Here is a 21,091-nt window from a genome sequence, read left to right as displayed (position 1 = left end):
GCCATTTATCAACACAAACACACACCAATTAAGAAGTACAAAATCTAAAAATGTCCTCCAATGCTTCTCGTCCACAAAGCTGGCTTTGGCAATATTGATGCTGGTTCACTCCTGGAATTGGTCTATTTTTTTGGTTGTTAATCTATCACATTGTGGGGACTTGGAAAGATACGTTGTTTGGAGCATTCATTCATTTCTCAAGTGACCACCCAAGCAAGCAAGAGCCACGAAGTACTTTACGATGGCACCATGATTGGGCTAGACTGCTACAGGATGGAATCACTCTCTTTCCTTTTTTTTTTTGGAAATATTAATTGTAGTGCAGTCGAAGTCCGAATGTTCAATGATGAAATTAAGCTTCGTACGTAATTTGACAATCATTGGGCCATGGCGGCTACATGTCTCGTGTTACACCCCAAAGTGTACCATCACGTTACATTCTTTATTTTGACTATGAGTATCCTTCTCTATCTGTTGACAAGAATGGGAACGTTTCTCCTCTCCCTTCTACTAACAAATCCTTCTCAAGGAAAACATTTCTCTTCTTTCAAATCACACATATTCTATGTATCTTATGCTAACACACCACCCTTAGAGATGAAAAAAGAGAGAAAATGCATGACCAGAAAAAAAAAATGAAAGGAAAAGAAACACAGGGACATCTGTTAAACTTTCACTATATACGCTTCTTTTGATGCTGGATTCTTGCATTACTGGCTTCTAACTAGTCCATTAGCTGTTGCAGGTTGTCTTTGCTTCAAATTTTGCTTCAAACCCCTATAGTATCCGCTGGGTTCAGTGCAGACCCCTTCTTCCTGGGGTCAAACTTCACGAAGAGTAACGATCATCCCCAAGTCGACACATCATAAGACTTGCAATCTCCGTCAAACTTTGCTGAAGAAGGAGGTAGAAATGAAGAAAATTCTTCGAAATAGATAAGTCCTGTTCTGATTTGCAATCTCCAAGGTAGTCAAGTGTATGGTCAGTAGTATATATTACATACAGAGAGCGATTAGAAATCCTATACATAACATTATCTTTAGAGCTTAAGAATAGAATTGAGGATGGAAGTTGTCTGGGTATACACAGTAATTTCATCTTTTCTCATTTTTCTTAGTTTAAGCTTTCTTTCAAAGCGGTTCCGAAACCTCCCACCAAGCCCAGTACCAGCTCTTCCAATAATAGGCCATCTCCGCCTCCTGAAACCGCCTCTCCATAGAACCTTCTACAGCCTCTCCCAGAAATATGGCCCCGTAATTTCCCTCCAGTTCGGGAGCCGCCTAGTAGTGGTGGTATCATCTCCTTCGGCAGTGGAGGAATGCTTCACCAAGAACGATGTGATCCTCGCCAACCGGCCTCGCTTTGTCATAGGAAAATATTTTGGTTACAACCACACCAACATGGTCGGTTCCCCGTATGGTGACCATTGGCGGAATCTTCGCCGTCTGGGTTCGGTGGAAATATTTTCGGCCAGTCGTTTGAATATGTTCTTGTCCGTCAGGAAAGATGAGATCAGACGGTTGCTTCTGAAACTGGCTCAAAACACCCGCCATGATTTTGCTAAGGTCGAAATGCAATCCAGATTATCTGAGCTTTCTTTGAACATTATTATGAGGATGGTGGCCGGAAAGAGATATTTCGGCGAGGAAGACGACAACGACGAAGCAAGGCAGTTTCGTGGGCTCATTAAACAGGTGTTTAAACATAGTGGTTTAGCAAACCCGGGAGATTTCCTACCGCTGTTAAGGTGGATCGATTATGGAAGCTTTGAGAAGAGCTTGACGAAGCTTTTCACCAAATTCGACGCGTTCTTGGAAGGCCTACTTGAAGAGCATCGCCGTAACAAGAATAGTAATACAATGATTGATCATCTGCTTTCTTTGCAGGAATCGCAGCCAGAATACTACACAGACCAAATCATCAAAGGGATTATAGTGGTAAGTGAATAATCTTTCACTTTTAGTCATTGCTCACGGTTGAATTGGAAATATCATACAATTGAACTACTGGTATGCTATTGGTAGGTCATGCTGACGGCTGGAACAGACACTTCAGCAGTGACTTTAGAATGGGCCTTGTCTCTCCTGCTCAACCATCCCGAGGTGCTAGAGAAAGCTCGAGCTGAATTGGATGCTCAAGTAGGGACTGATCGATTGGTCGAGGAACATGATCTATCCAATCTTCCCTATCTTCACAACATCATTTCAGAAACACTTCGATTGTACCCAGCAGCGCCACTGTTAGTGCCACACGAGTCGTCTGATGACTGTAAAATTGGAGGATACAATATTCCGCGAGGCACAATCTTGCTAGTTAGTGCATGGGCTGTTCACAGGGACCCAAACGTTTGGGATGATCCGACAAGCTTCAAGCCCGAGAGATTTGAAGGCTTGCAAGTTGAGCCATCGAAGCTGATTCCATTTGGGATGGGAAGGAGATCTTGTCCTGGTTCTGGCCTAGCACAGCGGGTTGTTGGTTTGGCCTTGGGATCTCTAATTCAGTGTTTTGATTGGCAAAGAATTGGTGAGGAGGAGATTGATATGGCTGAAGGGACGGGAGTGTCCATGCCAAAAGCCAAGCCACTAGAAGCCTTATGCAAAGCACGTCACGTGGTTAACAGGATTGTTTAATCAACGATTACTTTCTGTTGTTTGATAGTAGTTTATGCATGTTTTCTGTAAGTAAATAAATGTGTATTGTTGAATTCAGGAATAAAAGTTAACTTGTCTGAGAAGGTTACTCAGAAGTTTTGACATAAATTATGATTATCTATAATCTTTCTATTAATGCTGTTATTTTAACTAGAAAGCTGCGTAATTTTGTTTAATTGATTATCCAGTTAGGGTTCTTGGCATATTGGAAAACGTTATTAATCATATTGACGAATACTTTCAGATTTACAGGATAATTCATGTTCATAAGTTGTGAATGACAGTTTAAATCTCGGGTGTTTTTCCTTGAGTTGGGATTTTGCTGAAAACAAGATCGAGAACAATAGCCTAAATGGCTAAGGCATGTGCTTCAATCAGGAAGGGGTTATAAGATTGTGATGGATTGTTAAATTGTGTCATTGAAGTCTGGAATTGTTTCAATTTCAGGCTCAAAGGCTTGTTTCTACAGAAAGCCAAATACCAGTCTATCCATTTTCTGCTGTAGTTGGACAAGATGAGATGAAATTATGCTTCTTGTTAAATGTGATTGATCCTAAAATTGGCGGTGTAGCGATAATAGGTGATAAGAGGAAAAGGGAGGTCGAAGACTGTCAGGTCACTGGGGGATTTACTTCCTGAAATTCAAAGTTGTTGCTGGTGATCCATACAATTTGGATTCAAATGTTCCAGAACTGATGGGTATTGAAGTCCGAGAGAAAATCTCTTAAGGTCAGGAGCTGTCTATTACGTTAACCAAAATCAGCATGGTTGATCTGCCATTAGGTGCTACAGAAGATAAGAGTCTGTGGAACAATTGAGCCAGGTCTTCTAGCAAAAGCTAACAGAGGACATTGCCAGAGTCATCCCAAATTGCTTGAGACACCTTCTCCGACAGGACCCCTTGGGAGTCGATCGACTCTGGCTTACTTGTCACTGAGAAGTTCTACGAGGTTTTTAGCTGAGGGAGTTATAGGACTCCTTTGCTGTAATTTTTGTTGTACTTTGTAGACCGGTTGTTGCATTCTTTTTTTCCTTGAATGTTACCTCACAGAGGGTGAAAAGCCAAGCTGTTCCTGTAGTGGTTTTAACTCTCGATAAATGATTGGTTAAATTACTTATAAGCCTCATGTGATTTTATATAATGCCAGATGACCCTCCTAAGGTTTTAAAATAGCCACATAACCCGTACAATTTTTTATAAAGCGAAAAATAGATGGAATGCACAATTAATTATGGCATTTGGGCACTCTAAAAGCACGTGTGATAAAATATTCATTTCCATATGGCCCTTTTATGATTTGTATAAATATTCACTTTATTACCTATAATTTTTGTATTCATTCACATAATCCTCCTATACTTTTATATAAGGTAGTTAAATCGTCGATTGATTTAACATTTAAGTAGGAGCATTATTGATATTTCAATTAATAACATTACATAGGTTATTTTTCGTCAAATTTCCTCTTTACATGAAACCATAGGAGGGTGAAATGGAAGTTTTGAAACATTCGGAGAGTCATTTGACAATAGACGATTGCAGGAGGTTATATGAATTTTACCTTAAATAATTTGTGGGGCTCCTTCTAGAGTTCAAGTCGAAGGAAATGTCATTCAAGCAGGTTTCTAACTTCCAGCAATGATTTTAAATTCGAACTGGATAGTGAATCGGAAAACCTTTCGATTTGTAATTCGATCGATTTAAAGATTTAATAATTTTTTAAATTTATTTTAGTATTAAAATTTTTGAATAGAATTAAAATATTTATTTTAGAAAATAAATACTTAATAAAAATTGGTTGAATCTCCCAATTTTTATTGATTCAACCGGTTCTTGATTGAGTTTAACTTCATTTGATTTTTTGGTTTTTTTTTTAACCGGATTGGAGGCATGATCGGTTTGCAGTTCAACTGGTCAATCCAGCAGATCCAATCCGGTTTTCAAAACGTTGGCTTCTTTAGCAGTATAGCACATACTACAAATCTACAATATATCTTATATTTACTTATGAATCTTTTCTGTTATATTTGGTTGGTCTTATTTGCAAAGGTTTGTGCTCTGTACATACTTCAGTCACGGTGTAACGAAAATCAAAAGGCATGATTTGAAAATGTGGTTTTGCTACCTCCACTGTGGTTGTGAAAAGTTGAAAGATCAAAATTAGCTTTGCCGGTTTGCTGAAGGCCTTGTTTTTCGCTTTCTTGTTTTGTCATCTAGAGATATTTTAGTCTAAAATTGTTAATATGGTAGACTGAATCTTTCCTTATCAAGGAAATGATGGTGTATTTCGGTAGATGATTCTCTCCCTAGCATCACCACAAGTGCATATTAATCAAAGCAACAGAAGATGCAAACCAACTGCTCCGCCAAAAGAGTTTTAAAACTTTATTTGGATGTAGATCAAGGGATCCCTTAACCTACATTCTAAAAATTCAGGTTTTCTTGGAAAGTTCGCCAGTGGGTGCGTAGGCATCGATATGGGTTGGTGGTGATTTAGTCCCCTTCGAGTTTTTCTTTGATTTTTTTAGGTTCCCCCTCCCCCTAGTATAGAGTATGAATAGATCTAAAATATATTCTATAGTATCCGAAAAAAAAAAAAGACAGAAGATACTACAAGTTCTTTTGTAGAAAGCACCTGCTCAAGTGGCACAATTGGTGAGAATTCCTTCATGATTACCAGTTTTGAATGTATAAAATGATGTAGGAACTGGCAGAACAGATGTAAATATTAACAGGGCAAATGTACTTGCAAACACAATTACATGGATAATGTTTTCCTGTGAAACTTATTACATTTTTAAAGCTCTCTCAACATTTCATTTTCCACCATGCATAATTCAAAAGGGAAGATATTACCTTTGAATTGTCCCTGAGAAATGTCCACAAGAATTATCGAGAAATCTATCCTAGCTGGTGCTGCTTCTGTTTTGTAATTTTCTTCTATATATAGAGAGGGTGGGGGAATAAGGAAGTTCGAAAGAGAAGAAGGCAATGGGGATTAATCAAACATTGCTGTAGAACGAGAGAAGAAGGCAAGATGGATGTTGGTTGATTATGCTGAGGAACATGTACGAGAAAGCAAAATTAGGAGTAGCTCGAATTTTTTTTTCCTTGCTTCTTCTTTGACTTGAAAAAGAAAGAGCTTTCCATGCTGCAAAATTTATAATGATGGACATTTTGAAAATGTCGTGATTTATTATAAAACAATACATTGAGAAAAAAAATAATTTTCATGTGTAGCAGTGGTATCATTTTGTCTGTCTCCATAAACATATCTAATGGTACATCTATTTCCCAATGTCATAATTGACATTCGATTTTCAACATTTGATGTCAAAGTAGAGACATTTTTGGGAGATGTCTTTGGGAATAAAAAAAAAAGAAGAAGATTTTGTTTAACAATCAAAACTGTTGCAATTTCAACCAAATATCAGGACCGAAGGTAAATATGAAATGACCCTCTAATTTATAGTAAAGTGTCAATTGAGTCCTTCAGCGGTAGCCTTTGTTTCCTTTATCGTGTAGACTCTTACTTGGACAATTTCTTCTTTCACATTATTTTCCATTTTTTCTTCTTCCTCATCTGAATATGGTCATCTTAACGTTTGATAGCTTTGCAAATTGCAATTAATATTTATTCCTATATTTGGTGGTTTTAGACAACGTAGATACTAATAGAGTAAATTTTATATATGTGTATACACTATTATACTTTGATATATAACATGTACAAAATTTGAATTTCAAATTTAAATTCAAATTATGTGTCATGCATCTAATGGTGAAAGCGTATACACTGTCAGTATATAGAAGATTAATCCATACTAATATTACTATTGATATTCAGTACATGAATTTACACTATCATTATAGGAAAAATTAATTTGTGTACTTTACAATATATATATATATATATATGTATAGACACACACACACGCACACATATATGTGTATATGAAACTTATTATTTCAATTAAGTATTTTCTCTCTCCTAGGTATCATGCCTAATTAGAGTCTTTAGAGAGAACTAATGGGTCAATGAATACTAGGGTTTTACCCATTTTTGCATCTAATTCTTTTCCAACCAACTTATTTATAATTTCTCTCACTTTTGACAGCCTCTATCTCATTTGATAAATGTGAATTATTCTTTTTATCCATATATGATAAATTGGCTTACAGTTAATGTAATTGTTACATTGATAAACTTATTAACTTTGATAAACAGTAATAAATCATTCATACAAAAATAGATTATTATATTTTTGCTTTTGTCTTGAATTGAAAATGAATATGAGTCGGTGTATAATCATATTTATGATAATATTTATTTACTATCTCAAAGAACACCTGTTATTTCCTTTTTGTTTTTTGAATTATACCATTTAATGAATGTTATCACATCATAATAAATTTACATATAAAAGTTTCTAAAGACTAATTAGTAGTTAAATATTTGGAGTATAATAATTTTTTGATATAAATATAAATAATTTATATAAAACATTGTTATTGAATTATTTAAGCCTTACGTTTATTTATAATTAATCACAATAAAAAAAATCTCCATGCTAATGCACAAGCAAAATACTAGTCGCATATTATAAAGGTAATTTAGCGCCAACCAACAGATTTTTGGTCTTCTCTTGAAATCTGACCGTTGGTCTTCTCCCTCCCTTATCTAAAGAGGGGTCACTGAAGCAGAATCAATTGAAAGCATTTTCTTCTTTTTCTTTCTTCTATGGCTTTCTCAGCAACCTTTTCGAATAGCTCATTTTCATACATTTCTACACTTCTACACTCGCCAGCAAGAAGAATCCCATTTCGACTACGAGTAGTTAAAGCTGAAAAATCGGCCGAACCCGCAAGTGATCAGAAGCTTACAGAGACAAAAACTCAAGAAGTTTCTACCAATTCTCAACCTGCATCATCCACGAGTCCTCCTCCTAAGCCCAAAAAGCCTGTATATTCAAGTGAGTTAACCGATCAAATCTTGTAAAATTACTGGATTATGTGTAAAGAATAGTTCAAATTTAGCTGTGCAAACTCTTTCTGGCAGTGAAAAAGGGGCAGATTGTGAGAGTGGATAAGGAGAAGTACCTTAAAAGTATCAATGTAAGTGTTTCTGTTTCTTCAGTTTCTCCAATAAATTCAGTTCTAGTAATAGATTCGCTTTAATTTTTGGATATATCAATTACAAAAATTAGATTCAGCAATGCAATGCTGAACTACAGAAAACCTCATTTGGCTATGGAAAAGCTGACATGAATGTAAGGTATCCCATCTCAGGTTAGAAATTTATGAGCAAAGGACCAGCAGATTGTTGATGTCTTGTCTTCCAGGATAAAATGCTGTTTTCTAGTTTCTTGTCTATCAGGAGGTATAATCTGCTAACTGTTATTGCTTCAAATTTCAGTACTTATCTGTTGGACATCCACCTTATTATAAAGGTTTGGACTACATATATGAAGATAGGGGGGAGGTATTATCTTCATTCTGCTACATAATTCTTAATAACTATGGAATACAATGAGGCTGCAGTACACTGATTTCAGGTGTCCTGTTGCCTATTTTACCACCTCATTTTAGGTGCTGGACATTCGGATATTTGAGACAGGAGAGTATGCGCTGGTAAGTACAGCTTTTTTTGCATCTCTCATTAATTTTGGACTAGCCCTGGTTTGAAATTACAACATTCAATCTAACATGACAAACTTAGAAGAATGTGACTCTTCATAATGAATTAAAACTGAAGAATTGTTTTGCTTAGTCATCATCCAGTGCAAAATTCGTATGATTCTTCTGAAACTTAGTAATATAAGGTTGAAAGAGCTTTCAGATAATCCATTCCACCTCCATTGCTAAAAGAAATGATTTATGACGTAGAGAAATCAGTAGAGGAAAGATATTACATCTCAAACCGTGATTTTCTGTTTCATGAACAAAAAGGGTATGAGAATTAAGAATGAAAAGCACATACTCTTTACTTTTGACTAGTAGAAACTTGCTCATGAACAAATATTTGCTTAAGCAGATTGGATGGGTTGGAATACCAACTGCACCAGCTTGGCTTCCAACAGACATGCTTATCAAGGTAGCATTTCACATTTTTAACTCTTTTCTTAGCATGGTTTTTTAAGCATAATGGAAGGTTTTTCAGTACCTTGTGTAATTAACTTGGTGCACTTAACTTTTACTGACAATTGCAGAACTTTGCAGTAGTATATTCGGATATGGTTTTTGCATTTTGTGTTGTCTTTTTAACATTTTTTTAAGTCTTGATATATGGTTATGCATTCTTGCAGTCCGATAAGCTAGATTATGAAAGAATGTAAGGATTCAGAGGCACAGCCAGAGAAATGGTGATCTTAATATTTCAAAACTAGGAGAGGATACCATGTTTTGAAGTACATGTGAATTTTACAGGCTCTTGCTTTCTTACTAGCCATTGTAGCTTAACATAATATTGCAGTGACCGTAAACCAAATTATCTGCTTTGAGACTGTGGCTTTGATTTTTGGTCATTGAATGGCTTTATCAGGAGAAGAAAATGCTTCCAATTGAAAACATTTTCATGGAGGGTATGAACTACATTTAGAATTTGCCATATTTCATTTACTTTTGAAACGAAAGATTACAGTTATCAGGACAAAAAAAGTCCTTCAAGCTGAAAGAACTCTTATAGAGGGTATAAACTAGGATATGTTGTACCTCATTTGCTTTTGAAACCATAGAATTATAGTGGTATTGCAGCAGCAAAGGATGAAATGTATTAGGTTGCAGAATCGCATTATTTATGTCAAGCAGAAAAAATCATTTCATTTACATTTTTGTTAAGCAAACCACATAGTTCTAGAACAGAAAGAGTACATTTTTTATTTAAAAAAAAAAAGAAAAAAGAAAATTGACGGCCGTCATGCAAGAAGCAGCAACATCATCTAGTGGCATTGAAGAAATATGAAGTACTTAGATGTACTCTGAACTTAAAGCAGAAAAATTTTTTGCAGTAGCAATGACTGATGTATGAGTGTGAGCCCTAGTTTTGATAATCTGCCATAGCAATGCAGAACCACTGAGGCATGTAGTGTTGATTCCTTTTCTTTTTGCTTTTAGTTGCCAAGTTTTCTACCAAATAAATTCATCAGCTCTGAACATCCTCAAAGTCCCAAATTTGAATTAGCTGTTTTTGGGGGTATTTTTAAAAAATTTTACTGTAACAGAGTTTTTAGAGTATATTTTGGGATATTTTTAGAAAATATATTGGAATATTTAAGAGTAGTAGAGTTTTCAAAATATATTTTGGAATATTGTTTAAAAAAAATTTAGACTACATTTTAGAGTACTTTTTTAAAAAATTTTATAATTTTTGAAAAACTGAAGGATCCAAATAGAGGTGTTTAGGTCACTCGTATTTGTAAGTTGGCTCAAAAAGAATTCAGTGAAGACAGTTACAAGCATATCTTTCGCAAGGTATACCTGCGGAAGCATATACAAAGTCAGCTTTAAGCCGTAACCAGCTGTAGATTTTATAAACTGTCCATATGGTACAATCGCAGATTAAAATGCATCATGAATAGAAAGAATATAATTCAGGATAGGATAAACAATTGAAAAAATGGGGTTTACACAATAAATATCAAGTTAATCATGTACAAATCACAAGGTGCTGAGAAATACGCTAACTTTTGAATAATTCAATTGAAGTATACTAAAAACAAATGCACTTACAACATAAAGAGGAAGGAAACTGGGTAGTTGCAGAAGGTATGCTACCTAAACAATTCCATGTATATGTATATATGTATCTGTTTCTCTTGTCAAGCACAATGGCATCTGAATCTTGAAACAATGGAGAATGCCAAAGGAGCCAGAATTGAAACGTGTACACTTCTGCTGCCTTTGAGAGAGAAGCATAAATTCAATGGTCCGAATTACAGAGAGAATTTAAAATCCACCATGATACTCAGAAGACTTGGATTTAGAATCTTCTCCTGGAGCATTTATTGGCATGCATAAGCTCCACTAAGGATGGGAGAGGCTGCGGTACTGATACATTCATGGACCTATAAAAGTTCCTCAAACTTTGACTAAAGCTCTTTGACGATCCAATTGGTGAATCAGAAGCACGTTTTCTTCTTTGTGTTGACTTGCTTATTTTCCTGTCTTCTTCCTCTCTGCTTTCCTCAAATGACTTTCTGCATTCCACTTCAACAACCTCCACTTGCCTAAGTGAAGTATCTTCCCTTGCTTTCTGTGAAGAATCATCTTCTGTAACTGTTTCCTTCTCATGCTTGAAGATAGAATCCTGAATTCCAACCCTTGCTTTTCCAAATAATGTGACAGATGGTCTTTTGCTTGGGGGAGACAAATTTAATAATCTTCTGTGGCTTGTTGATGCTAGCATTGATTTGGACTGGGTTTCCAAATCATCTTTACTAGGTATTTCAATGATAGGCGAACAACTCAAACTTGGTGTGGTTTCTGGAGCTGAAGAATCCCCCAGAGTGATATTCAGGAGTTTTGAGAAGGAATTATCTGAACCGGTTCGAGCATTGAAGCAATGCCTTTTTACATAATCTAGTTCCATGGCCCTGCAACTAGGTGTTGTTGAGACAACCCATTTTGGTGCTAGTAGCTGCAAAGCCCACTCTAGTTCTTCCCTGGATGAGTGTATCGAGTAACACACATGCCAAACACCAGAAATATCTCTTACAGCTTGATCATGTATTCTCTTTCTTCGATTTTCAGCCTCTGAATATCCTTCCTCACATGCATACCACTGTGCAGAAGGACGTAAAACTAGAGGCTCATGCTGAAAATTAGCACGAGCCTCGGCAATCTTGGCTTCTGCTCTTTCACAAAGTTTGGGAAATCCGTCAAATATCTGGAAACGTGAAGACGAATCTTGTGACAGAATTTCAGGAACTGTAAGTTCTAGAGCCTGATAACATCCAGGATTTTGCACTTTATCAACATATATCTTGCAGCCAAATGTTTGAGATATATTCACCAAAATTTCTTCCTGGCCTAGAAGGTCACAGGTCAGATACACTCTGGGTGCATCAGGGTGCTTCCATATACAATTTATGACCTGTGTGATTGCAAGACTTGAACAATTAAATGCAAAAATACAATGACGTAAAGCAGTTTGATCTGGCATTTGTAAATTCAATGACACGCAAGTCATCTAATCCCACTAGCAGCACACAGACAGAAGCAAAGTCTTACATCTATTGCTGAAGACTTTTGATATACTTATATGGCTGATATCCTAGGCAAGATAAGAAAACATATGAAGCAGATTAGACAGAGTTTAATATCCAAGAGTGCTCAAATGCTGTTCTTCTAAAATTTTTCATTCAGTATAATACCTACTTTACTATCCACAGCTTTGGCTCCCTTTCATCCCCTCCCTCCAAAACTTGAGAAAGAAATTACTGAAAAATAATTAAGGAAGCAGAAAAATTCTGAAAAAACCAGACTCTTTCTCCACAACCACAAAACCTTCTATTCAGGAGAAAGCATAGATATCAGTAAACTTCTCCATCAGCTATTATTAAACACTTGCATGTCTGTTTCAGGTAAAGGAGCATCCTCCCTGATCTTAAAGTTTTCCAGTTTTCCATACTCAAATGCTCTGCAAACTACGTGTTAAACACTTGCATGTATATTTTGGCTAAAGGAGCATCCTCTCTCAACTTCAAATTTCTGGTTTTCAGTACTCAAATAGTCTGTAAACCGTGTATTTTTCATATAAGAAGCATAGTCTGTCATGTCCAAATTTTGTGGTTTTCCATGCTCATAGACTGTAATCCATGTATGACTTTACCATTGCATCTACAGTAACAATTGCTCATTAATCTGTCTCAACTTCTTAGAATAGTTTAGAAAGACAAACTAGCTAAAAGGAAACAGTATCCCATACTTTTGAGTAACTATGTTGCCAATGAACATAAGATTTCTCCGTAAATCATGGTATTAATCAAAACAAAGTAACATTCCCTTAGCTTTCTTAAAAAAAGATGCGACACTTCAGAACATACTGTACCCCTCTTAAATTCAAACTAGCAGTCTGTATTGCTGAAGGAACTGCAAAAGGCAAAAGCACATACTGGCATTTTGATATCCCAATCTTTACAGCAAGAAAGCCAGATCCAAGATACCAAAGCTTAAAGTGCCAGAGGGCAAAAGCCTTGCAAAGAAGATTAAAATTCCTGAATACAACTAAGTTCCCATTTTACATGTGAGGGAATATCCCAAGATGATGTATGCTGGTACATAGTAGTTCTTTCACGTGTTGGGTATAAATAACCAACCATTTTAGATACACATTAACTGGACTAGAATCTCAAATTCTTCATATACACTTCATCTGATGCCTCCACCGCCAAAGTCTATGAGTTTCCTAGTACATTCATAAGACACTTCACCAAAATGCTACTAGTGGTCTGGCTCAAAATGATTTATATAGATCCATCTCTACCATGTGGAAACTGCTCCTCATACCATTTAAGCAGGGGCATAGAGTATCTGACCTCCACAAAGTAATTCAACTAAATACCAATGTTTGTATCAAGGGTCTATAAGGATCACAACTCTTTTTACAGCAGTGCTGCTTACCTAGAAATGCTGGGACGTGATTCTACCAAGCTTTACTTGACCCAAAATTCCCCCCTTCATGCACCTGCTAGGTGATATTAATCAAGGAGAGGCAGCATATTTCGTTTTTACATTGATTGTTTTTCCCTGCAACTCAAGGCCTACAAACTTGACACGCATCAGCAGTACTCTTCCAATTTCTTACCTAACTTTGTTTGCTCTCCCTTCACCACTGTTCATGGAAATAATCATTAAATGAACTTTTCCCCAAAAGTTTCATTTCTCAACGGGTGCCAAATGCTACCTACATGACTCACCTAAGAAACAAATACCTAAAAGTCCCAACTCCCAAAGAAAGGGACACCAAAAAGAAATAATGCATTAACAAAGAATCTTGGGTTTTCAACTCTAAGGCATATTGTTCATTAAGACGATCAAATAGATCAAACTCTTCATATGGTGCATTCCTAGTTGAGTCGACTTATTCAGGAAAAGCAATTTGACTCTCAGTCTAACCCTAACAGAATGTAAATAGGCTTCAGATTAATGACCGTGACTTACAAAGTGTATCAATTGAATAGTACTTCCCCATTTCAAAAAAAAAGGTCCTATTTTGTCCTCTGCTAGTGCCAAAACCATATCAATTTGTACTAGATGAAAAGTCCAATAACTAGATTATTCCAGTTGCAATATTATATGTAACAAAAAGTTAGCCACTAGTAACTAGTCTACATGTTCATTACATATTCATTCCATTTATAGTAGTTAACATAGAGATTCTACAAGTCTCCACTTCTTTCTTGAAATAATTACATTCTCAGAGTCTTAATCAATATCTACGCAAAGTCAACCTAGAACATCCATCTGAAATTGATTCACACATAAGAAGCTATTGGCTTAAGACATATTACACATATTACATATCTACATAAGACCAGATATACCAACTCCCTAACGATATACCACGTATAACCATTGATTGATAATATCCAATCCAAATAGCAATAGAAAGAATAGATTAGCGGTAGAATTTTGACGTGTGAAATCCTATTGCTAGAATGATCTGTATTTGACAAAAGCAGCACAACGAGTTCAAGCTATTCTAGGATAAGAATCGATAAGAAGAATGTATGAACCTGCTGGATTGCTGATTGCCTGCTTGGCATTTTCAAGGGAAACCTACCAAATGTGCAGTCTAAGAATACATAATCCAATTGACACCTGGGTTCTTTCCCTTTCTTTCCTAGGAACTTCTCCGGTAAGCTTTGCAAGCACTCGGGTGTAAGTCTGCAATCCCCTGTATGTAGAATGTTACCAAATCTGCCTTCAAAAAGAAACATCACAGCTCCTGAAATTCAAAAACCACATTCAAACACAATCACCATCGTGAATAGGCTCAGGTCCTAATGAATTCACACCAGGTAGAAAAAGAATCAAATACTGAAGGAACAAAGAAAACTGAAACTTCTATTGGGCCAACCAACAATAAAAATAAATATAACAAAGACACATGATAATAAGAAAATTCCAGCTCCAATTATTAAAGCCACACAGAGTGTTATTAAAATATCTGGAATGTGATTCAAAAAACAGCTCCAGAACTTGATGTTTTCATACAACAGAAGCTATCTACCTATGAATCATCACAAAAGAAACATATCTGAACTCAGACCCTCGATAGGAGAATTAAAAGGTCAAAGGATTGAAGAAGATAGTAAAAGAACTGAAATCTTCCAACCACCACTGTATTGTCACAAATGCATGATAGAAATAACCCCTCTCTTTGTGTGTGTGTGTGTGTGTGTAAAGCATGCATGTCATGGAAATGCTTCCAAAGCGAAAAAATGGAAATTTTGGTGCAGGCTCAGCTGTTAATGTGCATGAAATCAACAAAGACAACAGCAAATATAAATTCTTAATTTCCAGTACTTACAACTCAGCCCTTAGAGTTTAACCGAACACACACACCCGCAGCCCCCCCTCCCGAGGGAAGATTAACTCAGGCCTATTTGACGATGCTAAACCCCAGAGACAACACATACATCATCTTCATCTGAAAAATTTTATGCAAAGAAACTAGGAGCCAGTGAGCAACACAACAACCAAATGTCAGAAAACCTTACTTACAAAACCTCCCGCAGAGAAAGACTAAGATCAGAGTCCCCAAAGGTCTCTAGAAACAACAAAAGATGTTCTCCAATTGCTGATCTAATAACAATGCCAAAATTTCCTTCCCAATGTTTGTTCTTCTTTCCAAAGATTATGACCTTCCTGCTACAAACTTATTAAGCATGGTGAATAAGCACCAAAGACCAAAAAGGAAAAAGAAACTAGCTAAAGAAGCACACAAAGGATTATTTTATAGCAGAATAAGTTTCTAAAGCAACAAATAAAAAAGCAGTGGATCTTAGTTTTAGCTTGAAGCAAGCTAATTTCACTATTCAAGAACTGTAGGAGCCCCTTTATTCAGGTGCAACTTTAAGTTATAAAGATAAAGAAGATTTCCATTTGTGTTAAAGAGGTGGATGTGAGCTCTGTAATATTTGGCCATTGAAGTTTCCAGTTAGAAAGTTTGGCGGTTAAGAGAACCATCAGAAAATTAAAGATGAATGAAACTTGCCGAAGCTGCCATTTTTCTTCACTTTCATTCTGAAAGCAGTTAATAACTGAAGATTCTTATTTATGTGGAACTTCTCTTCAAACCAATTTATCCACTTTGTCCCACTCACCAACCCACAGAAAGGCCAGAATAATAAAATCGACCCCCCCCCCCTTTATTGTTCTCCCTCCCACCTTTCCAAATGCCAACTTCCCTCTCCCTTTAAGCGTCTCTTTGTTGACTTTCACATTTCATCCAAGTAATGTTAACTATGTTTGCAATAGAATGATAACTTTTCACTGCTCCTCATTCCTTGTAAGTTCCTCTCCCCATCCTTCCCTCCTTTTATAGTGTATATAATTTGTTCCCAAGTTCTTGCCTGAATTTTTTATAATATTTGTCTTACTGGTTAATCAAACCCTGGAAATTTGAGGATGACATAGATTACTGAAGAGCCAAAACAAAAACTCCTTTTTGGTTTATGACCTTGATCTCACAAGTTAGCTAAACTTAATTTGTTTTATGCATCAAAGGATAGGTGCCGCCTTCACAAAATATCAACTTGGCTTGTCAACCAGGTCTAAAGTAAGCTAGAATTAAAGCAGGAACTAAAACTCTCAAATCACCAAAATGAATACATCTGAACGAGTAACAATTATAAAAGCAAAAGCCCAAACAATTGCTAATTAAACTAGCTACTAACACATTATCAATCACAGATAATTCGAATAATTGCTCCTGTGTCAGAGATAATCAGCCATCTCTCATTTGAAGCATAATTTCTACAAGAACAATACCATAAAAATTAGTAGTTTTCATTGTAACGAACATCAGATTATCAGCAAAATGATAAACCAAAACAGAAAATGATCATGAAAGCAGATGATAGACAAAAAAAACCCAGAAGTTCTGGAAGAAAAGAAGATTGACTCACCTGGGCAATGATTTGCATCAAAAGCAGTCACCGCAAAATCGCCATCCGGATCACCAATAACAAGCATTTTACCAACCTCAATTCCCACAAAAACCCCATCATCAAGCTGCCATAAACAAAATTTAAATTGAATTTGAATTAAAAAAAAAAACTCTGCAACTAAACAAAATAAATATCTCCCAACAACAAAAACTGGACCCAAAAAAAAAAAGATGAACCAACCTGTGGATAATACTGGAGAACAAGGCCCTTGGTGAGAAGAGTAGAATAGATGGGGTAAGAAGCATGGGTGAGAATTCCTTGACAATGGTCCTTGTGGGCATGTGTGAGGAAATGATGCCTTTTTCTCTTTGAATTTGGAGAAAATGTATCCACTGAAAATGGGAGCCCTCTTGGCATTTCTATTGGCATCTCTCTATGTGTACTATTTTCACACACAATACACACTGGAGAAGAATAACAATCCCAATTCCCAGAAATTAGGGATTTCACATGTGTGTTTTTGTGCGTGTCTTTTGTGTGTGACTGAGGAAAGGGAGATTTGTTGGGAGGAGGATTTTGAACGAGTTTCTATATAGAAAGGGGTGGGAAAATTCTTGTGTAAGATTTGGGCAAAGATGGGGTACAGTCGGCTACATGCAATGAAGTTGCAATTGGTTTGGCAGTAGGGCCGCAAATCTTAAACCGACTTGGAGTTTGCAAAATTACAATTGCCTCCCATGAGATATGGCATAATTATTAGGGTTAATTTCACTTTGCAACCCCAGTTACTATGCTCATATAGCACTTTGCACCCTCAACCATTAATTTCAGCACTTAACTACTTCGAGGTTTAATTTTGTTGCAACCTATTACAATTGAACAAACTCCGGCAAGTGAAAGTCGATTCGATCGACCATGGATTAAGAAAATGACATTTTCATCCCTTGTGTACCCCTTGTGTCATAGGTTGATTGTTGGTCTGTGACCAACATACAATCAACACCTATAATTTGTACGATTTGATGATAGAAAAATGATATAGAAAAAGTGAACATTTATCAGAAATACATTGATTTTCCTAGTTCTAACTATCTCAAATATACATACATACGGAATCAAGTTATCAAATCAATTCTATACCCACGAGGCCTTCAAGTAGTACTACGAAATTGATACAAAAAGTTATACAATAACATCATAAACCTTTAAAGCCATGTTTGTTGGGTGTGAAATAATAGGGAAATGGCTTCCTTCTTGTTGGCCTTCACCATCAAAAAATATCATAGCTACCACCCTTTCCATCCCCTTTTGCACCAATCTTCTTTGTCTCAAAATCCCATAAACCACTTCTATCACTGCCCTTTTCATCACTTTTTACCTCGAAATATATTCTACCTCGAAATATACTAACTCCTCCTGAACTGTATTCATATTTGCACTTTATTTCTTGAATTCATTAAATATGCCCTTTACCCTCCTTTTAGGACAAAAATGCTCTTTCTATATTAGTATGCTTTTCTGGTTTGAGGGATGCATATATAATATCTCTAAGTTCGAATTATTTCATTGATGCTACAAAGAAGGGAAACCTTGCCAGGTTTATAAATCATTCATGGTCAGTCAGTAAGTTGTATTTATGAATATAATGTGTCCTTTTTTAAACGCCTTTTCAGTTTCAAGCAACAGTGTGGAATCATTTGGGCATGTAGAAATGGAATTTATACTTTTTTCACTGGAATTGGCAGCCTACCTAATTGTGAGACAAGGAAATGGACTGTACTGGGGGAAACACGGGTTGGGGTATTTGCAAAGGTAGGTATATCTACCGGAACAGAGCTATCATGCAATTACGACTTTGAGTGGTATGGTGGTGCGACTGTTAACTCTCTGTGCGGGGCTCCTAACTGTTGTCTATTTCTCGGTGCAGATTCTCAGTGTTTCCAGGTTATACTTTTGCTGTATGTATTTGAATAATGCTTGGTTTTTACTTTTGATTTGTGCTATTTTAGTTTTTCAGTTATTTGCACTTTGTAGCACACAGTTTGTACACGCCGATGTTCTATACTGCTAAATAGCTTTTTGTTGTTAAAAAACTTGATATTCCAAAAGATTTTTTCGTTTGTTTCGGACTAGAGCTTTATCTGATAATGCTTCATCAGAAATGGTTGTTTCTATTTTGATGGAGAAGTTTTCAAAGATAAGGTTTTGACTAAAAGGCAAGTTCAAGTGCCAGATAGGAAGTTAAGCTTCGGATGACCTTTTTTCCAAATCACTTGACCTTTTCCAAACTTATCACCACAGAGGATAGACCTCTGACTACTTCAAAAGATAACGTCTGGCACGAAGCAAGCCTATTCTCACGGAAAATTAGCTTTCAAAATTCTATCTTCTTCCGTCCCGTGAAGTTTATAAATAGAACGAGTTGCCAGGCTCATTTGGCACTGCAAAACCGAAGTCTACACTTTAAAACTCTCTCTACCTCCTCCTTTGTCTATCTTTCACAACATTCTTACTTTTCTGCTGGGTTAGAAACAAGTTTATTTTTGCTGGTTCTATGTCCCTCTCACAAAGTAGAGGAAGACTTGTTTAATCCTGGGAAAACATTTCAATACCCTGAAATAGTTTCTTAGGACAGTGCTTTCAAGCACGACTCAAGTGTTCAAGTGTTAGCATTGTTCGAGCCGCTTTTTCCTACACTTTTAACTTCACTTGATTAATATATTCACCAAAAAACTTCTTTTTTTGAGGTAGTAATATGTTTGTTTTGGGTCTAAACTAAATGCTGTAAAGGGAATAGCTGAATTTAATCAAAATTGGTTATTCTCATGCTCTGACTACATGGATGATGTTTCCTGAATACTACAAGGACTGATGTCTATTTACACATCTGAAATTGTGACACATTTCAGGTTTATTTACACATCTGGAATTGTTAGTCCCTTCATGAGTATATCATATCGATCATATTTTAGGGACCTTGTATTGTTGCCCGAGCAAAGGTTTCTTTTTGTAGTTGATTCTTGAAATCTGTGGTATTCTAAGTCTATTTAGATATATAGAATTGTTGGCCACTTGATTGAGTATTTCATATCGCTCATCCATAACCATGCCAAGCTTTTGTACATGACTGTATGTTCTTTTTTAGAAAAAAATTTTGAGGACTTAAATTGACAACATGGAGGGGACGATATCAAGTTTAAACTAATTAAAATAGTACTACATTCAACTGCTATCCTGATTTGGATGGTAGTGCTAAACTGAGGGAATATGTCCAAGACATTTCAGGAAGCATTTATGTGGTGATTGATGTAGTTGAAACCATCTAAATCTAACAGCAACTATAAACATCTTACTAACATTGCAACTGCTTTGGCTTTTGTTGTATAATATTATCACATGTTGAAAAAAGGTTAAAAAAAAAAAATGCTCACGCTCACTGAGTTATGCTTCCATTTTTCTTTTGAAAGCCATATTTCCATCCTTTCTGTATACTTCTGAAAGATGAAGGATTCTTAGCCATAAACCTTAATAAGTTCTTAGTCTCTGCAGGCCTTCCTTTTTGGTTTGTCGATCCAAAGTTGGTTGAAATCATGGATTAATGCGATCCGATTTTGATTGGACTGGTTGTTTATCTGAATTCTGGTTGCTTTTTCAAATTCATTATTTTCATCCCCTTTATTCTCATCTTGTCACAGGAACATAACCATGTATGGGAAGAGGGAGATGACAGGTAATTGTTTTCTCTATTTGCTGTATTTGCTTTCTGCTTGACAAGTTACCTTTGCCTTCTCATAGCCATTGGATTTGATATTGTTAACTAACTGATGTGCGCTTGCTAAGGGAGATTTGAACATTGGTTACTGGACAAAGAGGAGATGAGCATATTGGCTGCTGCATCTTTTCGGACTGTTAAATTATGAAGCATTACTGCTTTTGCCAATCCATTAAAGTACGTAGAATACCAAACTCTACCTGCCCAAAAGTATTTAAGTTGGGTTCCTAAGCTACTTGAGAAATTGACAGGGAAAATGCTTGATTGTTTATTCGTAAGGGGCTGTTTCTCTATGCTTTGTGTTTCTTATTATTATGAATTTTACAGACAAAGAAAAGGAAACAGTTTTGGTTTAACAGTTTTTGTTCAAGTGTTTCTTGTTTTCCAGAGTATTTCTCGACGTCAAAAGAGTGAAAAAGTCGTGGGCTTCTGGTTTTGATTGATATATCTGGGACAATTTTGTTTCCTGTATTAGGGGTGGCAATTTCCGATACGACCCGAAAACACGACACGAATCTAATACGAAATTAATGGGTTGGGTTGAGGTTTCGAG

The 21,091-nt window shown here is 36.2% G+C and overlaps 3 protein-coding genes across 3 annotated transcripts; 2 read left to right on the top strand and 1 right to left on the bottom strand.

The window, feature by feature from the left end:
- Positions 1-497: 497 nt before the first annotated feature.
- On the top strand, positions 498-2,759 carry LOC113777577 (cytochrome P450 81E8-like). The gene is made up of 2 exons (XM_027322709.1): positions 498-1,937; positions 2,025-2,759. The coding sequence occupies exons 1-2, from the start codon at positions 1,065-1,067 to the stop codon at positions 2,628-2,630; spliced, it is 1,479 nt and encodes a 492-aa protein (XP_027178510.1). The 5' UTR covers positions 498-1,064; the 3' UTR covers positions 2,631-2,759.
- Positions 2,760-7,332: 4,573 nt separating this feature from the next.
- Positions 7,333-9,245, top strand: LOC113777850 (NAD(P)H-quinone oxidoreductase subunit O, chloroplastic). The gene is made up of 6 exons (XM_027323066.1): positions 7,333-7,625; positions 7,712-7,767; positions 8,069-8,134; positions 8,242-8,283; positions 8,687-8,746; positions 8,958-9,245. Exons 1-6 carry the CDS (start codon positions 7,394-7,396, stop codon positions 8,985-8,987), a joined length of 486 nt encoding a protein of 161 aa, XP_027178867.1. The 5' UTR covers positions 7,333-7,393; the 3' UTR covers positions 8,988-9,245.
- Positions 9,246-10,275: 1,030 nt separating this feature from the next.
- LOC113778337 (protein artemis) lies at positions 10,276-17,304 on the bottom strand. Its single transcript, XM_027323710.1, has 4 exons — positions 17,007-17,304; positions 16,785-16,890; positions 14,388-14,599; positions 10,276-11,743 (listed from the first exon to the last, which is right to left on the bottom strand). Exons 1-4 carry the CDS (start codon positions 17,193-17,195, stop codon positions 10,631-10,633), a joined length of 1,620 nt encoding a protein of 539 aa, XP_027179511.1. The 5' UTR covers positions 17,196-17,304; the 3' UTR covers positions 10,276-10,630.
- Positions 17,305-21,091: the final 3,787 nt, after the last annotated feature.

The sequence above is a fragment of the Coffea eugenioides genome, chromosome 7 (genome assembly GCF_003713205.1).
Source record: "Coffea eugenioides isolate CCC68of chromosome 7, Ceug_1.0, whole genome shotgun sequence".
Classification (NCBI taxonomy): Eukaryota; Viridiplantae; Streptophyta; class Magnoliopsida; order Gentianales; family Rubiaceae; genus Coffea; species Coffea eugenioides.
This window is presented reverse-complemented; position numbering and strand designations above follow the sequence as displayed.

Coding starts and splice junctions, on each gene's coding strand:
- LOC113777577 (XM_027322709.1), top strand. CDS start 1,065: ATGGAAGTTGTCTGGGTATACACAGTAATTTCATCTTTTCTCATTTTT. Junction 1,938..2,024: donor TCATCAAAGGGATTATAGTG/GTAAGTGAATAA, acceptor TGCTATTGGTAG/GTCATGCTGACGGCTGGAAC.
- LOC113777850 (XM_027323066.1), top strand. CDS start 7,394: ATGGCTTTCTCAGCAACCTTTTCGAATAGCTCATTTTCATACATTTCT. Junction 8,135..8,241: donor TATATGAAGATAGGGGGGAG/GTATTATCTTCA, acceptor ACCTCATTTTAG/GTGCTGGACATTCGGATATT. Junction 8,284..8,686: donor AGACAGGAGAGTATGCGCTG/GTAAGTACAGCT, acceptor TTGCTTAAGCAG/ATTGGATGGGTTGGAATACC.
- LOC113778337 (XM_027323710.1), bottom strand. CDS start 17,195: ATGCCAATAGAAATGCCAAGAGGGCTCCCATTTTCAGTGGATACATTT. Junction 14,600..16,784: donor TGATGCAAATCATTGCCCAG/GTGAGTCAATCT, acceptor TTTGAATTTCAG/GAGCTGTGATGTTTCTTTTT. Junction 11,744..14,387: donor GGCAATCAGCAATCCAGCAG/GTTCATACATTC, acceptor GCAATCACACAG/GTCATAAATTGTATATGGAA.